General features: G+C 48.8%; 1 protein-coding gene across 4 annotated transcripts in view; it reads right to left on the bottom strand.

Annotated features, from left to right (window-relative positions):
* Nucleotides 1-23,129, bottom strand: part of LOC128273424 (filamin-A) — a 45,146-nt gene that overhangs the window by 5,975 nt on the left and 16,042 nt on the right. Inside the window, exons 7-12 of one of the 4 annotated variants that reach the window (XM_053011382.1) lie at nucleotides 22,459-23,025; nucleotides 20,990-22,122; nucleotides 20,776-20,909; nucleotides 20,571-20,703; nucleotides 12,124-12,294; nucleotides 11,840-12,044 (exon numbers count right to left, since the gene is read on the bottom strand). In XM_053011382.1, coding sequence (XP_052867342.1) covers nucleotides 11,840-12,044; nucleotides 12,124-12,294; nucleotides 20,571-20,703; nucleotides 20,776-20,909; nucleotides 20,990-22,122; nucleotides 22,459-23,025 — 2,343 coding nt within the window. Of the gene's footprint in view, nucleotides 1-2,873; nucleotides 3,037-4,438; nucleotides 4,543-11,839; nucleotides 12,045-12,123; nucleotides 12,295-16,003; nucleotides 16,117-20,570; nucleotides 20,704-20,775; nucleotides 20,910-20,989; nucleotides 22,123-22,458; nucleotides 23,026-23,129 lie in introns of those variants that run through there. The other 3 variants (XM_053011385.1, XM_053011384.1, XM_053011383.1) reach the window with 3 other exon arrangements.

The following is a 23,129-nucleotide window of genomic DNA, read 5'->3' as shown; positions in this document are numbered from 1 at the left end:
AGTGCGAACTTGGGAAGAGGTAAAAATAGTAGAAACAACACCGCGGTGTTTGTTTTTACATTCCTCTCGGCAAAACGCCCCGAGCACTGTGTGCGCGCCTTGATGGACAGCAGCGACTAGAAAGCGGGAGAGTGAAACGGTTGCAATAAAGCGTAAAGAAAGGAAATTTATTATTTCAACGTTTTCGATAGGCCACCGTTGGCCCTGCCGAGGCCTTCCATCATGCGCGCCCCGGGTCGTTAGTGTGACAGCCGAAGAACCGTGCGGAAAGCCAACACCCGGCAGCAGATCATCGCCTCCGCCGCTGCCGCCGCCGCCCCAGTGTACAGCTGCGGCAGTGTATTCGTGCATGAAAGCCACCCATAAATTATTATGCTGCCCGAGATCGCCCGAGTGGCCACCAGGAGACGGAAACGGGGACGAAAAAAAAAACAACGATGGAAGAAGGTTAGCGCAAGGTTGGAACGGGTTCGGGCCACGGTTCGGTTCGTCATGGTGGACCATTGAGCAATAGAATGAAATCGAAAGCCCTGGAATGACTAATGCACAAAGAAAATATGATCGCAAGCGCGCTTCTAATACCGGGACGCGTGAAGAAGCTGGTCGACGACGCATTTGGTGGCCGACGTCCGTTGGCCGATTCTACAATTCAGCGTTCGTCATAAATGGCAAAATGGACCCATTACGGGAAAGTGAAAACAATCCGCCACCATCGGTCAGTTTGTAGAGAACGCTTCCGATTTCGAGTAAGAGTGGCGATTGGTACGCTTTTGGCCTATTTTTATCTACCCAAAAAGATCAGACTCGGGCTCAGGAATTTCTCAGGAACCGTTCGCGGATTGTCGGGGCCCTATCAAGCTGCGGGAACATTTGTAGAGAGCCGCGACCGCGACCGATGCACAGCAACGAACCTCCGTTTGACTGAACTAAAACTGCCCACGGTTGATTAACTATAAATGTAAAGTGATAACTCTCCAAACGATTGAGCTCAAATTTAAACAAAATCGGCTAGAATCGAACGTTTGGCGTTTGGTGTTTCCGAACTTCTACGTCGTTTATGTTGGTGCCCTTGAAACGGTAAACTACCAACAGCCGACGATCTACGCCGTCTTTCGTTGCACAGCAGAAAGGAGACACTGGTCGTGCGTCTACCATCGAGCGTAAACGCAGCATAGTTTACGCATTGTTTGGGTTCTCGGTTTCATTGACCGATTTTTGTTCTTCCCCATTGCACCGGAATTCGAGCATTCGCAGCATTACAAGCGTGCCGCGGGAAGGCGTCCGTGCGCGATGAGGCGGCACGAAAATATTTTTATTCAATTTTCTAAACCTCCGCTTTGGCCGAACTGTGCTCAAGCGCGCCACAAACGCTCGCTCCTCTGGCCGGCCGCTGTGTGGCCCTCGCGTGTTGTTTATTTTAGTGCTAAATGTGCGACTGGCTTCGGCATCCCGCAACCGACGACTCAGTCCCGGTTTCGAAGCGGCTTCCACTTGTGGTGGTCGTCCCGTACTAGCGCCGATGTCTAGCGCCCCGCGAGCAAAGGGGCGCCGGAATTGTCGAAAACGATAAACAGGCATTCGTCTTCGTATTCGCGAGGAAAACTGTGCTTCGCGAGCCGCTGCTGATGAGCAGCGCCAGATTTGTGAGGGTCTTGGATTACTTTCAAGTGGCACACTGGCTTCCGAAATCAACAAGTCTCTCGAGTGTTGGGGCGCACTCCGGTTAATTGATGGCACTTGCAGGGTGACTGCCACTGTTTGAGTGACTCCGTCCCTTCGTCGGGGCGCGTGGCATTTGTGGCGTGGTGTTGTTTTGGCCTCTCGCGGGCCAAGTTGGCACTTGGCGCGCCAGTTGCCGGAGCGCTCCATCAGATGCGCATGAATCGTGGCGAACGGGCATTACGGGGATAATAGAGCGTTAATCGTCGATCGCTTGAAAGACGACGCAGCGCAAAGCACTTCTCAGCCAGCTGATCAGCCAGCCGACAGTGCTCTGCTGGGGATGAAAAGTAAAAGGACTGCTCCTGAGGGGGCACGAACGTTGGATAAGGATGTGACTATCAGCTGCGTTAATGATGTTTTCTCCACGGTTCAATAATTTGATTGCAAAACTTGCCGTTCAACAAACACACACACGAACGATATGCTGCTATAATTGACTACTGCCTACATTTAAATTTGAAGAACTATTTGTCCTGCATGGGCCTAGATAACGGCATTACGTTGGGTTAAACTAGTTTTGTTTGTTCCAAACTAGCACACTAATATTTGGTTGGTTGGATGCCCAACAGTTTGGTGGGTTGAAATTTGGCCATAATGAAATTTAAATATGAAATTACATTATAGAAGGCATTCTTCAAAAAGTTCAATAACATTATAGAGATTTCGGCACTAATAAGTTCGTTTAGTATGAACACAAGTAGTCTTAATATTTGTTTATCAACAAACAAAGTAAAAACGGATCCTAACGAAAACAGTTTGAAGAAAGATCATAAAAATAGTAAACTTACAAAGTATCATCACTAGAATGGCTAAAGGGCTGTGAATCGGAAGTGTTCGAGTATCGTGAGTTCAAGTAAATTCCTCACTAGCTACAATTTCTTGAAGTTACAAACAGGGCCTGGAGAAACTTGGCGGCGCATGGTGGCGCGGTCCTTTGAGCCAAGACGATGAAATGTGACAGTGGCACTAATACGGGCGGCAGACATCGCCAGAGAACGTTTCGCGCAAGAAAACCGTGTTCGATCGATTGTTTACGACTTGTCCCATAAAAAAAGGGGGCATCTTTCCCCGAGCGCGCACTGGCGCAGCCATCCTTGCGTGACTGCCAGCTGGGTGCCAGCTCCGTTCCCTTTCTGCCATCATCTTTTTACCTTTGTGCGAGTGTAGGAAGAATCCGCTCAGCATGTTGGTCGGGACGAAGTCAATGTCCGAGTCTTCCACCACCGGCACGTCTTGCTCGATGTAGAACACCCGGACCATCTCGCGCCGATCGTGCTCGGAAATGGTCATGGAGCGCGGAAAGCTTCGATAGAACTGACTGTACTCTTCCCAGGTCGCTTCGACCGGTTCGGATCTTCGCTCCTCGTCGTCACTCCACATGATTGGTGTACCGCCTGGCGCAGGACGAACTGGGCGGGAAGTGTGTGCTGGGCTCTCTCTGGCTCTGACTGTGCTGCGGGTGCGCCGGACGTTCGGGTGCGCCGCCGGAAGTAGTGTTTGTGTGTGACTTTTCGGCCTTACTCAATATGCCGACCAAAACTCGTCCCGGAACGCGCTCGAACAACAACTGGTCGCGCACATACAAAAACCTAACCACGGCAGAACACGGCGAGAAAAGGGGGGGTCAAAAACATCGGTGTCGGTGTCACTGGTCCTGCTAGGATGGGCTGGTTTTCCCCCCGCGAATGCCCCCCCAGGGGTCGGGCCGGGGGCCAACGAAGGGATCTCGGCTTCCGTGTACGCGAGGAGGCAGCTCGGAGGAGTAATGCAGAACAATTGATTGCGCACCACCATCTCCAGGGCCAGTTCGTTCGTGTCGTTAGAGTACAGTGCGTCGTCTGTCTGTGTGCTTGTTCTATGGTGTGCTGTGTTCTGTGTGTGTGCGTGTGTTTGTTTGTGGAACTCATGTGGAGTGCGGCGCAGCTGTCGGATTTCGTGTGGCAGGACGAGAGCGATCGAGAACCGAACCGAATCGAAAGCGAACGGGGCGCCCAACTCAGACGAAAGCCGATCGGCGAATGCACAGCTCGACGATCGATCGTCCCCATGTGGCCCCATGGTGCTCTCCATTTCGTTCCAATTCGAAGACGGATTTGCAGCAACCGCTAGCCGGATCGTGGCCCGTAGCCATCCGGAAGAACTAGTTTCCATGGAACCCGTACAGTACCTTAACGTCCTTCGGGAGGGGATTTCAAGGGAACGATAATCCAACTGTGTTATTTGTTTTTGGTAACTCTTTTCGAACGCCCAGAAAGACGTCCACCCTCTGTACCAACAGCTGCGTCCGCGCGGCACTGAAGGCCCGGCGGTGGCGCACCGAATGTGGGAATGATGGTGGCAATCAATTTCCTTGCCCCCAGGGTTTGCAGCCACTTGGCGGTGCCGATCATCGCCGGATGCGATCCTCGCGTACTCGGAACGAAAACGACTATCGAGGCTTTCGGCAACCGCGGAGGAATACCAGGCCAAATTAGCAGGACTACTGTAGGAGCACACTCTCTCGCACACGCCTCTCGCGGGCGCGGGCTTAGGGATCTGGACGTAGTCCATCCCACAGCATTGCAGCACTGCGCGATTCCAGGTGCACCACACTCATCAGAATATCAACTCAACTTTGAATATGATTGACACTGGCCACGGAGCACGGAACCCCTCACGGTACGGTACGACACGGTGCACGGTTCCTTCTATGCAGGACGCACCGTACGTCGCTTACCTAGGGTTTCTACAACTGATCGCGCAATAACTGGCAGGTGCTCCTGTTGGGAGCCTATCGCTGCTTCGCCCCGGGAGGCTGCTGCTGGGAAGCGCTCCACAATACCAAACACACACGTTCCCTAACACACACACATACACAGCCGTACTGGTCGCACACACACACGCACACACACTCTCACTGGTCGCGTGCCTTTGGAGCAATCGGAATGGTTCAGATCCGTGTCAGGGAGCGTTCCCGAGCGTGTGCTGATGAGCTGAATACCGAACGTCAACTGATAAACGGTACGACCGGGCCAGCGATTCGGAGGTGTCCGTCTCCTGTCCAGCGGACAGCGGGCCGGACGCCGAAGACCGATCGGGCGGGCTTGTGTGTGTGCGAGTGCGCCTCGGTTTTAGAGTGAGTTTTTTTTTTCAAAATGTTTCTTTCGCCTTTCTTCGCCGCGTCCATCTTGCTCCATCTTGCTCCACGACAGGAAAGAGAAGAAACGATGCCTAACATCCGGTGAGAGGGTGTTGGGAAGTGTGTACGAATAGGACATCTCGCACACAGCACACGAATTTTGGAGCGCTCGCATGCCCGAGAGCGAGCGAGAAAGGAAAGAATCGAGGCGGCCCGAGCGGAATACGAATTTCCGCAACCGTACGTGTATCGGACGCCGAATTGACACGCTTCTGGATCTGATCTCTCCCTCCCCCGCAGGGCGTTTTGCTGGCCTCTCTCTGGTGCGTGCTGCTCCGTAGCCCCTCGCCCCTAGGCCCCCTAGGCCGACCGATCACTCTTCGTCGGGTTTTCCGCCGAAGGTTCACACCCGTGCGGTGCGAACGTCGCGGCCGATCAAAGTGTGGCCGATGGCCGAAATTTTGGTTGGAGCTTGAACAAGTGGGACCGCGCTTCGTCGATCATACTTCGCTTCGGGCGGGGAAAATAGCGACAAAACGGTGAATAGATTCGAACGGACCATAAGTGGCCTCGACGGAATCGAATAAGCGATCAGTGACAGTTAGGCACAGTTCTTGCTTCGAGTCTGTACCAGTTAAGTTACTGAACAAAGCCCATCGCCGTTCGGCAGTATATTTTCAGTTTGCCCCGAACCGAGCCGGAAGGCAAGGCCCTTTTTTATCGTCCCCTCGGATCGTACAGCTTCCGTCGGCAACATTCCATCGCGCGCGTTGGATAATAAATTTATGCATTTTTATAACAGGACGGTTGCGACCGTTGCCGAGTTTGTCGTGCGTCTGCGGCACGCGCGTGAGCGCGATAGCGCTCACGGCGAGGTGACCTGTCGTTGCTGTTCCGCTCCCGAGTTGCGGGTGTTATGCGTCCGCAGCATACCGAGCGCAACGTTCTGACACTCGGTTTCGATCAACAGTTGTTGCCGTCGCCGTGGTGGTATTTTTGGAGCCGATGAAATGACAACTGCGGTGACAACTGCGCAAACCCTGGACGGACGAACGGACGGGACGGATCGACCACTTTTCGCAACGTGGCCACTGCGCGCTGGGAATTTGAGTTTTTTTCGCTCCTCCGAGGAAAAGGATCCGTCACAAATACATGCGTACCATTTTCAACACACCGTGTTCCGTGTTGCGCGCCGTCCACGATCTAGAGCCATGTCTGTCTGTGCGTGTCGCGTTTTGGATCGAGTATATTTCTACCATTTTTCGTTCCTGTAATCGAAATCATTCGCCGAAGAAAAGCCATCGCTCCTTCATTGTCGTGGTGTGACATACTAAATGCTCACAAAATGGTCGACGATCGAGTGACGTGGAAGTTGGAAACGTGGAAACAGAAACAATGTAGTCGAAACATGAAACAAAAACCCTTCACTTAATCGATTGCTTTCTCCTTAACTTCTATACTTACTTCCTGGTCAACGGTTGCTATGGGAAAAAATTAACAAAACGTTTTAAGAAACGTTACATTTTTGGTCATACTCGATCACGATCTCTAGTGGTTTTAGCAAAACGACGGCAAGGCCAATTGCCACAAATGTTTAACAACACCCTAAGCGATAATATAGACAGTCGGTGGTTTGCGAGGACCCCTTGAAGACAAATCGTACACCACCTGTGACCGCGTACAGGCATTCGCGGTTGCTTCGTACACAGTATTTTTGTTTTGCAACGGAGCGGCATAAATTAACTCAAACGATGGCATGCGGCCGGTGGTCCCATCGTTCACCTTCCGGCCGCTGTTCGGCACAAATTAGTAGCTTTAATTAAAATACTATTTGCCGGTGATTTAATTAACATTTTCCGTTTCCCCGTCGGCGAACCGGAGGCGGGCCAACTTTCCACGGACGTCATTCTCGCGGGAGGGGAGCCATTGCTCAACGACGGCTAAAGATGGCGTTAATGGAGACGACCGCCGGAAGAAGGGGCCACACGATAGCCATCAAAGGAGGACGAACGTTTTACGTTGGCGCGGACTGAACACTAACTGGCGCACGTTACAACTTTATCAAAAGTGCATCGTGTTCAGCCTTTCCTGCACATTGCGCAATGCTTTCGCGCTTGATTGCATCACACTGGATTGCCAACGTAAACGGAATGGCCGCGCGCCATATTGAGCTAAAGTAGCTTTTCTATGCTCGGCCAATGAACAAATGCCTCAAAGCCAGTGGAAACTCAAACTTTCGCGTATGCACAAATCAATAAACCAAAACTCCATACTCTATCCATACTCTCATACTCTCCATACTAATTTTAATCCAAGTCGCCACTACGGTAGCGCCGCGTAGTAAATCTATCGCTCTACGGTCATCATCATTGATCGCTAACATCACCATGATCGTCTGGAAATCGCAGCGGAAAAGCATGCTTTTGCGCCCAAACGACCCCACTTGCTTCTCCCCTTCGTGGTGGTGTCACCTTTCTCGCCCATCATTATTTCCGTTCCAAATGTTACGCTCCTTTATGTGGTTTGGAAACAAAAAAAAAACAAATGGAAATTGCCACTTCAAACACAGAACGGCAGAACGTGCTTCAGAAAAACACGCTCTCTCGCCCAGCGAACAGATGCAGTGGTCCACTAACTTGAAGGTTTGTGTGAGGAAGTGGCCCCTTTCGGAACAGGCATGCCAGCAGAAGACCGAAGAGGAGCGAGTGAGAGACAGAGCCACTTACTAGTGACTACTGAGGGCTAAAAATAGTTCAGATAGATTTTGGATCTGTTCGGTCCCAGCGAAACGTGTTCGCCGCGTTTACTATGGAGCAAGATTCATGGCGGCAGGACAAGGCAAGGGGCAAGAGGAGTCGCTTCGTAAATTATGGTGCACTTGTATCGCCAAGTGCAGCATGTAGCAACACTCACAACATGACACTTTCCATTTCGTGAGGCCATACTTTTATTCCGCGGGATTGAATAAACGTTCGCCTCGCGGAGTGGATCGCACCCGATCGGACCGGGCGCGGTCAAACGCAGTGTCCCCAGTCGATCAGCCACCGTATCAGGGGATCCTGTACACGGCGTGGTGACAAATTGCACAATAAATTACAACCCGAAGTACGTCATGCGCGTGTTCGGAACACGGGTAGCATCGAGCGAGAGATCATAGGGAGTATGAGCGTTGGCACGTTCGGGTGTCGGAAGCGGAAAAGTTACGAGTAACTATAGCACGCCATACACCGGCACCAGCTGCCGACACCCAGGCGGATGTGCCGGCACGATCTCGAGGAGCTTCCATCCGGAGCGGTTGATTCCGGTGAGAGTTGTCATCCCGTGCCGCCAAGGAAATGTTGAAATTGATGAGATGCGAAGAGGGTTTACGGTTATAAGCTGCTTTTAATGCAGTCTAACCCTACCTGATCGTTTGGAAAAACATCAAACGGTGCAAGTTTTCGTGGGAATCGGCCTTGTTGCGGCGTTGCAATCGTGTTTACCATGAAACCGTATGTATAAACTTCTTGTTTGCTAATGAAATGGAAATGCGTGGAAAACTAACTGTGTTCGTTTTCCGATTGTTCGTTTCGTAAGCTTGAGAAGCGAAGAGCGAATTCCTCAGAACTGATAGCCTATTCATAGAAATCAACCGGATTAAAGCGCCCGGCCAGAAGCCGTAGCCGTCGTGCAGTATCATACGTTCGCTTTTGACGTGCAGCACCTGCGGTGATTTATTACCAGCCTAATGACCTTCACAGCTGTCACAATGTATCACTCGTTTTGTTGATCGCAGAAGATACGAGCGCACGAATAAAATAATTGACGACGCTGACAACAACCAGGCGCCTCCACGGACTGTGACGGGTAACCAGGCGCCTCCATCGAGACCACACCACCGTGACAATAGTGCGTCAAGTAAAGTAACACTGACGTAGTCGATGGATGTCCTAGTCGAGTTAGTCGAGACGTATAATGAATATCCAACGGTTGTTTTTTGGTCGACCAGGATGCGCCGCAGCAGCGTTTTGATACGAGCTCTCATAAATCGTGACTCACGGATTGGTGAACGGTTTCAGTGGAAAATGACAATGCGTCATTCCCTCTTCTCTCAGCTGCCACATGAGCAGCGAATGTTTTCGTTTTATCTAAAAACGCAGCCTAACCTTCATAACGTTTGAACGGTAACATTGTCAAAATTCATGAGTGTAATAACCATGAATGCTATAATCTAGTAATAGTTTTAAATGGTTCAGTCCATTTCTGGTTGGTTTGGTCAACCATTTAGTCAGAAAGACCACGGTGCGGGTGACGCTACAGGTTTGCGTGGCGTAACAGAGCGAGAGAGAGAGAGAGAGAGAGAGTAACTCTTTCCGCGACAGCTGTGGAAGAACTTTTATAACCCAAAACGACCTGCCGGCCAACTGCTGCTGGCTGGCTGGACTGGGCCACGGAGCGGATATTTATATCGCCCCAGCTTCGGCGCGATATTCGTCTCGTTCTTACGGCGATGTCGCCATTCTGTGATAAATTCAGCACTGATTCCCCAGACAGTGTACTCAAAAAGCCCGGGCACAGCAAAGTTTTTTTTTGTTGCCTTTGCCTTACCTAATCTTGAACCCGATTACACTATCCATGGATTGAATTCACGGTTCATCCGTCCGGGCATCGTCCACTTCGTCCACTGAGGTGAACATCAGATCTCATTGCACATTAATCACTGCGTGCGCCGCATCCTTGCGCGCGATGGAAGGCGGGAATGCGGGAGATATCGTTTCAGTTCTTGGCGATTGCGAGATGCGATTGACTAGAGCACCTGTTGAAAACGACATTGGACAGAGCTGTGGACCGTTACCACGGACGGTCGATGATGAGGCGGACATCGGTTACGAAGGCAATGCAGGCGAAGGCTGCATGTTTGTAATACTTCAATTGACCTCTCCGGCGTTTATCCGTGCCCGCGATTTTTTTTTTCAAGATGGGTCCAGGAAATTGAAACCTTTCTTTGACTTTAATTGCTCCCCTTATTTGTGGTAAGCACGGTTTGTTCTATTCGTCTATGACGACTCTAGCGTGTGTTTAAAACGGGAACGGATCGATGTCGGCTCGTTTCATGGACAAGGCCTCAGTGACATGCAACGCAGATGGTTTAGTAAAATTTTACAACATATTTACAACAAAAAACACCCCTTTCCTGGTTTCGCTATCTTTGATGTGCCCGATCTAACCAGCGCCAGCTGCTCGCTGGATTCATTTGGCGGAAGCCGTAAAGCAGCCCCGAGCCGGACGGCGAAATCATTATGATCGGATCAGGGCGTACGCCAGGCTAGCTAATTAATCCATCACAGCCATCTCGCCAATCTCGCTTGGCCGAGTTCCTGTGCGACGAGCGCAGCTGGTGCCAGACAGAGCGGAAAGATCGCCAGTGGGAAAAATGCGTTTCCGGCCATAGTTATATCCGCGATCGCGATGCAATACGCCATTGCAAACGGCGTTACGTAAGCGTTCACCAGCAGATGTCCCGTGCCGTGGGTGGAAGAAAACACACTCGGCGAAGAAAAAATAAATCGCGTTCGAAAGCCGTGCCTTTTTGGTGCGGTTCCCCATCTAGTCAACGTTCGTCCGGAAAACCTCCCGATGGTTGATCTCGGTTTCCTGATGTCTACTTTTAATCCACCGACTGTGGACACCAGAATCTCCCCTCGAACAACTGTTTCACCAGCGCACCCGGACCGACGGTGGTCCGACGACAAATGGCGACAGTTATGCGAATTGATGTTCACCCGACTGTTGTTTACCGAAAGTATTAACAATCATAAAGATACGCCGTGTGGGAGTGATGCTGTGTCACCGTTCGCCGTTGGAATGTGTCATGTGTTTGTCTCGTGGGGTTTCGGAACCGGAACAGCATAATCTGATGGCCGCGAAAAGTCTCAGTCGATGAGTGTACCCATTAGTAGCTTGCTGTGTACGGATTCGTTGTTTTGTTTCATTTCGGAGCTGTTCCGACGCCAAACAATGTCTGTTAAATATTGTTTCAAATGCATCACAATATAAATGCACACTTTTACTGATGAACTAAGACAGTTATTTCTCGACCCTGAGTTGCCTTGCTGAGCCCCTCTTAATTGGTGTGAAAGTGCGTAATAAAGTAGAAAGTGCCATAAACAATGAAATACCTACGCCATAAACCGTAAGTACGCTAGGAATGCGCAATAAATTCACCCCTTGTTGGTGGTCCGTCCATGTTTTGTTGTACAGTAAACACCAACAATTACACCGAAACAAGATCCTCAATCAACACTCGCCATTCGTGGCGTGGTTAATAAATCAAGCGGTGAATCATGCATGACACAGGAAATGAGTGTTGCAACTGAGTATGATGTCCCCAAATAATTTGTTACATCATTCGGACGTCGTCGGGAAGGTTGCCATTTAAATTCCTCGAATTCTCACACGCGCCAACGTGTAAGTTTTTTTTCCCTTTCAGCGAGAGGCGGACGCTCGGCATAGAAAAAAAAAACGGAAACCATCGTTGGTCAATGAGTAGGGGCACGCGAATTTGATCGACACCACTCAGCAGCAGCCGTACGGGTCTGGCACTAGTTTCTGTGGACGGTCAGAGGCCGATCGGCTGGCGCGGCTTGCTGCCAACTGTATTCGAACGTCATTAACGGACGGTGTCCGATGGTGTCACTGCGGTGACAATCTCACGTCATGCCAAACGAAACGATCGACTTTGATTGACGTGGCGTTAACCGGGCCGCGGTTCGTATTGCCGGCGACGGTAAACAAATACCGCTAATAGACGGACATTGACGGCATCATAAACGTACGGTAAATGAGCTCCGCTTCTTTATGGTGATCCGAAAGACAATCCACTGTTTCCCCGCCGGGAGCCGGGAGCACGCGCCAGACCGACCGGTATGGCTGTGGTTTTAAGTATTTAAAGGATCGCACTTAATGACCCATAGTCGAAGGGTAACATCTGCTTTAAGCGGAGAACGAAGAGGGGCCTACCTGTTACCAGTCCACCGGTTTGGGGAAGATTTAAACGCTCAAGTTTGAAGTCGCGCAAGCGGCTCGATGATTGGCTTGTACCGTTGTGATGGCTATCGTGCTCCGAGGTCCCGTTCGTAGAGCTGGTGGTCGTCGATGTTTGCTGCTGTACACTGTTTAGTGTGGAAACACTGTCGTGTTTACCGTTCACGAGCCGTTCCCGAACCTATCGCACGCCGCAAATGGAGTACAAATTAGTGGCTAACGATTGATGGTTGACGTCTCGCTGACAACGCGATACTTACGAGAAATTCTTCGCTGGCGGTTTGCTGTATGTATTGTTTCGACTTTGACACCGAGGAAACTTGCTCGATGTACGACTCCTGGTGCTGGTACGTGTGATTTTCGGTGACTGCCGAAGAGGAGGTAGTGTTGGTGGCACTCTTCGTGACCTGCTCCTCAACGCTCTCGACGGCCTAGGGCGGAAAGCAGAACGAAACATTGTTTATAGCCAACACCCAACAGATGAGCATAATTTTTTTTCCCGTCTTTTTGTTTTATCCCTCTCTAACGTTAGCATAAACACACAAACACGCCCAAACGACGCCTAGAGTACGCATCCGACGGGGTTTTTAGTTCGGTACAGCACAGCGAACGTGTGTGTTGGACACGCGAGTCAGATCCCGGACGGTTGGCTGGCACGTCGCCGACATCCGTACGGGATGTCGCTTCCATTCCATTCACCTTTTGCCTGCCACGTATCGAGGACCCGCTCCGCCGCTGGCGTACGAATGGATTAGCTTTGAAATAACCCGCGGTTGAACCCGCACGATTAACAACGAAAGAACCATTTCAAACGTGGCCGGTCTTGCGTCGTCGTGCCGCGGTTTCTTCGATTCGGCGCATACGCGGCACTTATTAATAAGACGTATCGGAGACAGGTGTCACAAAGGTCCGACCGGGACCGGGACATTCCCCCGTTGGCAACATGGAGAAACTGTGCAAGGGAACCGTTTGCGTTCGCAAGCCTCACGGCTATGCTCTGCGCGTCGCTGTGGTCACGGGTGCACAGATGGCCCCCAGGCTATCGGTGCTAATTTAAGAACAGAACGGACCGATGAATAACCGGCGACGAATTTTTCACGTCAAAATATGAAACCCTAGCGCCCGCCCACGTGCACTGCGGCCGCCGTTACTTGGCCGTCCACTTAACTTGGCATTGAAGTCGCCCTGAAGTGGAAACAGTTAGCGCAGAAACGCCTAAAGGTAGGCTGACCCGTGCGGCATCGGCTCAGAGGGAGTGCGGCGTCCAAAGGATTCGCGTTCAATTGTGCGTCACTAATTATGGCTCAGTGTAGTTTGTTGGCGCTTGAACAATGCAATTAAATTAATTGGTTCCATGGGGCACGTTCACACGCTGAATGCTTTGGCGCTTCCTAGTTCACACCTGTTGGAATCGTTTTACATAAAAATTAGGTCAAGGTCACAGACCGACAAGCGATTAGAACTGCCCCCGGTTGCACCTGGAAGGTATGCAAGAGCCTTCACGATAACTGCACCACGAAATACTGTTTTAATATTTAGTAAACATATTAATAGCGTTACGATTATCTAACCAACAATTAATACATTTTGTTATAATAAAAAAGATCTTTAGAATTTTAGCGTACTTCGTTTGTTTTGGATCCGGTTTGGTTGTCTTTTAACACTTTAACGCGTGTTTCTTTACAAAATGTGTTACGATAGTATACATAAACATGTCTTTCTACACAATGTCGGCTGTATATGCGTTCGTCGAAATACGGCGCGAATAAAGACACTCCATCGTTTTTTTTCAGATGCTTAAATCAATCAGTACCGACATCAGACACACGCAGTGTCTAGATCGTCACGGTGTCAAGCTGCCTTTGGATGCTTACATTCGATGGAACGTTTTATATATTTAGATTAAGCTTCTATTTCTCTTTGGCAAAACAAGTTGGAAGTCCGTCATCTTCCCGGCGGCACCCGCGGGTTCTTTCTATGTCTTTCACGCGTGACCTCTCGGGCGAGACTAACGAACTTGCGCAACACACTTCTCTAGCGAAGCTGGCATAAAATTAATGTGATTTCGTTTTCCATTTTATGCGGCTCTACAGACGCCTCCACACGAGAAACGCCGAGATGGGCGGGCAACCGCAGCGTAAGCCGGTAGCAGTAGGTTGTGTCCCGAAATTCACCGGTTGTTTGCATCCCATCAAAACGGCGACGAAGGTTGTCGGTCAACTTTCTCTTGATTTGTTTCTCCCCGATGGACGGACGTCGGCATGGACGGTAGTCGACGGACGTCTTGCGTTTTAAATATCATTGTTCATCGGTGACCCAACTGCTAGCTTAAGACACTTTGTGTCACTTGTGATTAAACGACTTTTTTCATTAAGAAAATTGAACAAAAAAAGGAAGGAAGGCTGTCTGAAAGGATACTTAGTTCGTTCCTCTAAGATGAAAAAGGTAACATTCTTTACAGTATTTGTTTCATTGTTCACCATTCCAAATTTATTCAAACTACTGAGCATTTGTACTGCAGGAAGTACGGCTTGGCATTACTTAAAACACCTTAAAAAGCATAAACCTTGGGTGCACGCGTCGGGCAACCAGCGCCTCAGTTCGATCCTTGTGCCAGAATTTTCTTCGCTCATTGACAGACGAGCAAAATGCGCAAAATTTGTTGGCCACACATGTGACCACCTGCGCGATCGTACGAAGCGATGCTACCGGGTGTACGATCCTGGTCTTCTGTCTGGTGTAGCTGTTTTGATGGAATCAAGGTGCCTGAATTAAGAATGTTTCTATTTTTCAAGCCCTCAGCCATGCCATTCGAGCATGGCTGCAGTGGCATCACCGACGAGCAGCGGTATGATGCCGGGTGATAGCTCATTTGCTCCGTTTGACGGTCGAAAGGCGAGGACCGGTACAATCGACAACGTTTTCCTTTCCTGCCACACTCGAAAAAACAAGCAATTATAGAAGGTAATCGTGGCATGTGGAGACAAATAAAAAAAAATAGATATGTGTATATATTTATCTGGGCCGCGTTTCGGTCGGATGTTGCGTAAGGATGGATGAATTACGAGGATTTAGGAACGATGGTAGGGAGGATTACTTTGCATTAATCCCTGTTACACATTGTTTGCCCTATATCAATGAGGCTTTAAGCTAAGGTGTTGAAAACATGTTGTTGACAATCTAATGTGATAGTGAATATGAAAAGTATCCGTCAAGAATATTTAACAACCATAAATTATTAGGCAATGGCATGCAAGGGCGTTTAAGGACCAAGCTTCCTTTTTATGACACCGGCAGCAACAGTGAGAAGAAAACATGTTTTACTTTTACGCATTTTCGTCTGAAAACCACCACGACTTTCAAACATATTGAAAAAACCAAATTACTTTATAAGTTTGCTCATTTTACAATTATGTGAGTATGATCTGTGATTGTGTAAACAAGCGTAGCTTAATTGCATTCATTACACACAGAGCGTTCTCCTAGTATACGTATTATAACATTCGCTTATTACAAAAGTCGTTTTCTGTGTCTGTGGAAAAAATCTCAAAACACAATGCCCAAAAACAATGTCTGTTACGAAAACCGACGAGGAAAACCTCATGTTTGCGCAGCTTGTTGAACAACTAATAGATTAAATAATCGTCCGGCACACCACGGTTCGTTTGCAGTAGTCCCGGAGTTTCTCGGTTTCTTCGGCTTCGTTTGAGCGCAAAAGAAATGTCTATCCGTAACGGTACGTTTTTCATCGCTTCTAAAAGCAAGATTCCATACGTGACCGACCGACGTTCCCATTTCACATTCCCTGGAATCAGCCAAATGACGATGGCACAGACCGAACGTACGCCGATCGCGCCGCAGCTGTCGGTGTGTTTCCGCGACGGTTAGAAAATCCGCGCCCAGCTCAAGGTCTTTTTGAGTTTTAGGACTTTTATTTTGCTGCGCAACGATGAGGCAAACTTTAATCACGCGAATAACTTAATTAAAATTCTGCTCTGGGGATGTATCTTTATATTTTCTACCTTTTCTGTTTTTTCTACTTTAATAAAAGATTGGATATTTATTTCGAGTATTATCGAAACGCGACTCATCATGTAATTGGTAATCATACCACCCGTCTTATATGCTAATGTTTTTCACCTTCCAATACTCGAGTACCTTCTGCGGCACAAAAGTACAGTTCCGCGAACAAATCCTATGAATTTCTTCGTTTACACCGCACGGTAGATGGTCAAACAAAATGTGGCGTACTTCCTGGAACAGCACTGAACTAACTCAAGTACACATACACTGTTTGTCACCAAAACTGGCAGAAATGGCCAACCGAAACTGGCGAGAACAACCGGGGGCGACTTTTCCTCCGAAGTGTCCAAACAGTAGTGCGAGAGAGTGGCGAGCGAGCGATCGAGATACCGCGGCTACAACACTGTGGTCGGCTTCGTTTTCGCTATTGTTCGCTATTGGTAGAGACGTGCAGCGTGCGGGCCGACGACGAACGATAGGCGGCGTAGCGATCTCTCTCCGACCACTCAGTAGGAAACAAGCAATCGAAATGTTTGCCCTATCCTGTCGTGACCCGATCGGTGGTCGGCCGTTTCGGGTGGACGAAAGCAAAGGTAATAAAAAAAAACTCAAATCTGCACATGCTTAGCTCATCGCCGCCATTCGGACGGGACGTTTCGGGGTGTCCGTGGCGGTAACGCGGGCGTCCGCACTGCTCCTGCTGACCCCAGGACCGGCTTTAAGGCGCGCGTGCCCTGTAGGAATCTTCCACGATCCATGTTGTTGATCGAAGAGCGATGTTGACGTGAGCGTCGTTCTCGCAACGTTGCGGATAGATGTTGACTGAGCCACAAAAGCACACACGCTAATGTTTGTGTGTAGGTTTGAGCTTGTGCTGATGTAGGTGCGATAATATAGTGACACTCGCACACCAACGCAGAAATACTTGAACGTGTGAGCATGGATCAAATGGACCTGCAGCGATCGTGCGGTCGTGATCAGCTCCGGGAGGCCAACATTAGGCGGGGTCATCCGAATGTGTCCCGTTACTCGCCGAGAGCTCGCCAGTTATTGGTGTCTGGAAATCAAACAGCTAATAAAAAAACGACCTCACTCACAGTGGTGAGTGCGGCGTTTGCTGTGAGACCACGGCACGAGGAGGTTTTGATAGAAACGAAAACAATTCAAACCAATAAACATTGCAACGTTTCGTGCTAAACTGCGATCATGGGAAGAGGTGCGGATCGACAAATCAGCCAACATTCCTTTCGATACCGCTGTGCGTCGTCTCAAGCGGGATATTAGTGCCAACGTGTGCGATTTGATCGGCTCCAACTGTGCAACGGTTTAGTCTGGCATTTAGTGCGTACGAAACTCTGTGATACTTTGTACCAGACTCTACCGAAACCTTTTAAAACGCAGGAACAGTTTAAAAACACCGGATCAGGTGTTAGCTTGACAATTTTCAATTAAGCACTGAAAGAATTTTTAAATTAATATTGGGTAAGATATTAATGTTAAACGGAAAAATGATACAATTTCCGTTGGATCACGACTGATTTATAAAAATAATGTTTTAAACCATATTGAACAGAAAAACCAACCTTTAGACAATGTAAGGACACCTTCGCAAAATTGTCAACATACAGTTTGGCAACTGCCAATATCATGCAAAAGACAGCCTGACACACGACGAATGGTGCCAACAAATTCGAAGATTAGTGTTTGGTGGTTCTAGCTCTCATAAAAGAAGCCGCCAGGGAGCACGCGCCTCCTAGAAACACGCGTATTTTAAGTGTAGCACTTTCTTCTATCCAAAGTTGTACTTGGAACCAGTTGCCGTAGAGAAATCCTGAGTGAGTTTGTACCTTTTACCAACATCTTAAAAGCCTGCCACGAACGAAGATACATTAATCACGCTATGTGAAGCATAGTCGACGCATTTTCGTTCTCGTCTAGTGATTGCACGCACGACAGGCATGTACTCTGCGTTAATTGTCGTAGTTCTTGCATGATACGTCTGGCATCGTGGCTGCTCGTACACGCATGACATGTGACGATCGTGGATCGTGCCATCTGGGTTGGGCACACCGCTGCTCTGCACAACTCAACATGTTGTCGGAGTGGCAAAATTTAAAGACATGAACCAAAAACGAAAAAAAGAAAGCCCGCACGCGCAACACTGTCTCGATGTTTTAATTGCGAGGATTAATGTATTACGTTGATGGCAGTTTTGGATGCTTGTTGGTCAACCCTTCAGTGCCCACACCTTAAAAGGGTTCATTCAATAACATGTCAGCTTAACATGGCTTAAGAAAGGCATGATTCGGCGACAGTCCTACAAACACTAGTATGCTTCAAACAATTTATGGTATTTCTGAAATTCAAAAAAATAATCAACGGGCTGTGTGAAACTATCACGCTTACTGAGGGTTACCGCACTGCTTTGCAGCAGAGTGCATTATACAATGATTTCCTTGGTTTCTAGACTGCACTCTAATAGAGATATCAACCGATGGTCACTTGTTTTACGGCCGACAAACTCGTTAAACACGTTCGCTAACGGTAACTGTGTCGTGTTACACAGAGCAAATTTGTCACGACACCTGTTGCTCAAATCCGAAGCGAAAATGGCCAAGTTGGTCTTTTATAAATATGAATTTACAGCTGTCATTAACATGCTCTCATAGCCATGTTGGTGATGCTGCGATAATTTACGGTTCTAAATCCGTTTCATCGTAATGATGCTGTAAACGGTGCCACATAAAACATGAGCTAAATATGAAATACGGTACTTTACCTACCTGCCTGTGCATACTGTTGCCAACCGACGCTAGTCTCAGTAGAGACAATGGAAACAATGATCGAACAATAATTTCTTTCCGAGTCGCGGAGCTGAGCCAGGGTTAGCGAGGAACATTGCTTTTGCTCGATATTCTCTACTCTTCCAAACTGAGACTAGTGGCAGTGCAACAGCAGGCACAAGCGGAATGGTAACGGCAGCCATTTATGAAACAGATGCAGTTTTGCCAGTGCGTCTGTGTGTGTGTTCGTGCGTTTGTGTACCTAGTTTGTAATGGATGGTGCTATTTTGTTAAAACTAAAGTCCGTAATTCACGTTCCGACAACCGTTGTTTTAGGATGAGTTGTGAGTGTCAGATGTATCACCGTGGTAAACAAGTAAACAAACGTCATAAGTATATCCATGCCGACATCGTCAGCGTTTGAAATTTATCATTCGCTGACAAATATGCAGTGGCAGTCAAAAATGAACTCCGTAATGCGAGGCAACAAGGTACATGCAGATGGCTAACAGGAGGAAGATCCTTGCAACAGCGAAACATCCGGTTCAATTAGTTCAAACGGAAGAACCAACAATGCACACATTCCACCAACTGACCCCAGTAAACAAGAAATGAAAGATCCTTGCATGTGGAAACCAAGTTGATCGTGAAGCGTAAACCGTAGAACAGTCTACGTAGGTTACGGCAGACCGAAGTAAAGGATGGTGGTCAACAAAATGCTTCCACCCGCATGCACGAAGGGACACTTGCTGCCTGTCGCTCGTTTGATACGACAACCAGTGAGCAGATGAGCAAAATTTTCACGACGAGCGGAGCTATTTTTAGTGCAAACGCTACGCCAGAATATGCGCTGGGTATGCAAATTATAGAATAATGGTCCGCGAAACGTCTCCATGAAATGTGGCACCGGGAGTGGCAGCGAGATCGAGACGGAATGTAAAAATTTATACACTTCAAGATTTATTTTCATTCAAAAGATGTTTCCTCTTGGCGTATGAGAAGCGTCGCGTGGTCGTAGGATGAATGGGGACTGTTAAGCGCACCGGCAGGGAACGGAGAAATAAATTGTAACGGATAGCGTAAGGTTTGACGAAACCGAGTGTCACATGGCAAATTCGTAATCGTTTGGTTTGAGCGAAAGTAACACTCGGTCCACTTTGGGAGATTCTGCGGCAATAACGAGCTCTATTTTACGCAGAGCGGGCCATTAGTCAAGCGTATATAGCAAGCGGCAAAAAGCTGTTAATAATGCTGAGGAAGGATTTACAGCAAATGAAGCAAAAGGACCGCTGGGTCATGCAAATTAATTCGCAACGACAGAAGTCCAACAGGACTGCTTCTTGCATGCAAGTTTCTTTCCAGCGGTTCACGTACAGGTGGCGCCATAAATCGAGCAAAGGAAAGCTGCTCGAATTCTGGTCGGGTAGTTGCCGGGCGCGAGAATAACGATTCTTTTTGAACGAATTGTAATTTATTTTTTCACCACCACCAAACCAAGTACAAGTAGATAGCACACGAGATTATATGAATTTAAAATGATGTCAGAACGAAGTGAAAACATGACTCGGACGGAAGCACTAAATACGGATGAGAAGAAAGGTGTGTTCACTGTGTGCACTAGTTTCTGTTTCATAAACGACAAGCCGACCAGTGGCTAAAACCTAGCAACATGATAAATGATGTTTGAACATGATTCAGCTAACGCGTACGATCCAACGCATAAACGTTGACCGATCCAACTTCAAATTATTTCAGTAAACCATCAGATCGATGCTGAAACTCATTAGAACAATGTTTTATCAACAACAACAACCAAAACCCACACATCTAACAGCATGACGATAATTCGACGCAATTGAAGAAAGTAATGGGGAAAAGATAATAAAAGTGTTCTAATCTACCTTGATTGTAAAGGTTCCATTCGGGATATTCTGACCACCAAACTTTATGTCCAAATCGTAATCGCCCGGATCTTTGAGCATGTAGAAAATGTCGAAGAATCCATCCTTTTCTATGATATCGATGTCAACGTCGCTAAAAAATGGATAAGTGTGAAACATTGGGCTGATCTCGGATGTTACGGTCGGTCAGGTTGAAGAAACTTACCTCGCCTCCGAACGAGACACAATCTTGCATGTTACTGCCCCCGTTCCAGCTTCTCTAGCATCGACGGCCAAGTGATTCTTTTTACCGTATTCCTGATTTGTGGGGACGGCTTGCACCATTTTGCATTTATCCGCCTGCAAAGATAATAGAATTCAATCGGATATGTTCAATCGAAATGACGTTGCTCCAATCGTGGGTTAAACCATTGCTTTACCTCTCCCGTGGGTATGGCTTGCAGAAGGAAGGGTGAACCAAGGACATCCTTTCCGCCGCACTTAATACTGACATTATAGGGACCGCACTCATCCGGCACGAACGAAACTGCATATGTTCCATCCTGTTCCTGCTCCATTTTCGGCACCAATGGCTTGCCATCCGGCCCCTTGATACTGACATTGATGTCTTCCTTGGCCTGTGCTTTAGGTGCGTCGATCTGGAATTTGGCGGGCAGCGATGCTGGCAGATTTTTCTTCGTGGCCGCTTCACCGTACACCTTCACCGGGGCGTCATTGGGCGCCGGAGCGACAGTCATCACGAATGGGCTGCAGCTCACTTCCTGGTCGGCAAACTGCACGTTCGCCGTGAGAACGGATCCTTCCTTCGGCGGTACGTACGAGACGCCGTACACACCGTCGCCACGATCCTGCACCTGCACGCTGATCGGTTTACCGTCCGATGAGTTTAGTTTTACCGCGATTTTTCCGGGTCCTGCCGCACCGCAGTCAATGAAAAACTCTGCCGGCACAGCCTCGTACACCTGATTGTGCTCAATGCCAGGACCGTACACTTTCACCTTCTCGGGGCGTGTCGATTCGTTGACCACGACTTTGAACGGTGAGCCGGGGATGTGCTTGTCCGCGAAGCGGATCGTAATGTCGTACTCGCCCGGTTCCGTCGGTAGGTACTCGACATCACAGGAACCGTCCCGATTGTCGGTGCAATGCATCTTCGCCTCTGAGGGTCCTTCGATTGCTAGCGACAGTCCTCCGGCTCCGGCGCCACGTGTCTCAACGGTGAAAGTGGCCGATTTGTCGGTCAATGCACCCTCCAGACCGGGTCCATAGGCACGGCAACGGGTTGGGTCGCAACCCGACTTCACGTTCACGACGAATGGCGAGCCCGGCACGGGTACGTTATCATACAGCAGTTCAATCGTGTGTCGGCCAGCTTCGAACGGTGTATACATGATACGGAAAACATCATCGGCCGATTCACTCGGCACCAGTTTGCTCGGAATTTCGTTACCACGGGGGTCGAAAATATTGCACGACAGTTTCGATCGGTCCACATCGTCGCCGACTTTACTCATGTCGACCTGGAAATCGGTGGGCGCATTCATAATAACACCTGTGGCGAGGAAATACATTAAAAAAAAAATAAGTAAAAAATAAACAAACTTTTCCTGAATGAAAAAAACAAAACAGAAAACCGTGCAATTGAACTGCAAGGGATAAGCATCAAACTGGCAGCTTGAACTAAAGAATAAAACAAGGAGCTAAAACGAGAGCACATTTCAACGAAGCCGGCAGCGACATGCGAACAATTCATGCACACGTTAAGCTGTAAAAGGAGAAATTTGGGTCGGCAAGGGTCTGATATCTCGCTCGATGGGTTTTGTTAGGAAGTTATCGAAAAAAAAACAAATCCTTCAAAACAACATCAAAACACGGCAACACCGTTTACCGTGTGGTTGAATGCCCATGCCGGACACGCGAATTTTGTGGAGATTCGGCTCCGGCATGATAATGGCCTGGTACGGGGAGCCAGCGATGTGATCATCGTTGAACGTTATGTTTATCGTGTAGTCACCGACCTCTGTTGGGAGGTACGCCACGTTGCAGGTACCGTCGCCATTGTCGCGACAGTTGATGGCCGCCTCACACGGGCCCTCGACCGTCACACCAAGACCGCCCTGCCCCGCACCCCGCGTATCGATCATAAACTCGGCCGGCCGATTGATGATGCCTCGCACCAACCCGGGACCGCTGGCCTGCACCTTGCGTGAATCGGACCCAACCAAACACTGCAACCGGAATGGCTGCGGCGTGATCGGCGTACCACCGAAACTAACGCTCAGTAGGTACTCGCCCAACTGGGTGGGCGTGAAGTTGACCAGAAACCCTTCGGCGGTTGGTATCACGTGCGCCTTGACGCGATTTCCGGACGGGCTGGTAATGGTAACGGCTAGGTCCGCCTTTCCGATACCGTTCGTGATTACGCGGAACTGCTGGAGGCTGTTCAACGGTGCGGCTAATAGATTTCACGCGAACGGGACGATCAGATATTGATGGTGACCGGGTGAGGATTAAAAGGGGGGTGCCATTCGAGGCAATAGAGGAAAAGGTTCGATGGCA

The sequence above is a fragment of the Anopheles cruzii genome, chromosome 3, assembly GCF_943734635.1.
Source record: "Anopheles cruzii chromosome 3, idAnoCruzAS_RS32_06, whole genome shotgun sequence".
NCBI classification, from domain to species: domain Eukaryota; kingdom Metazoa; phylum Arthropoda; class Insecta; order Diptera; family Culicidae; genus Anopheles; species Anopheles cruzii.
The sequence above is the reverse complement of the archived record's forward strand: the minus strand, read 5'-3'. Positions and strand labels throughout refer to the sequence as shown.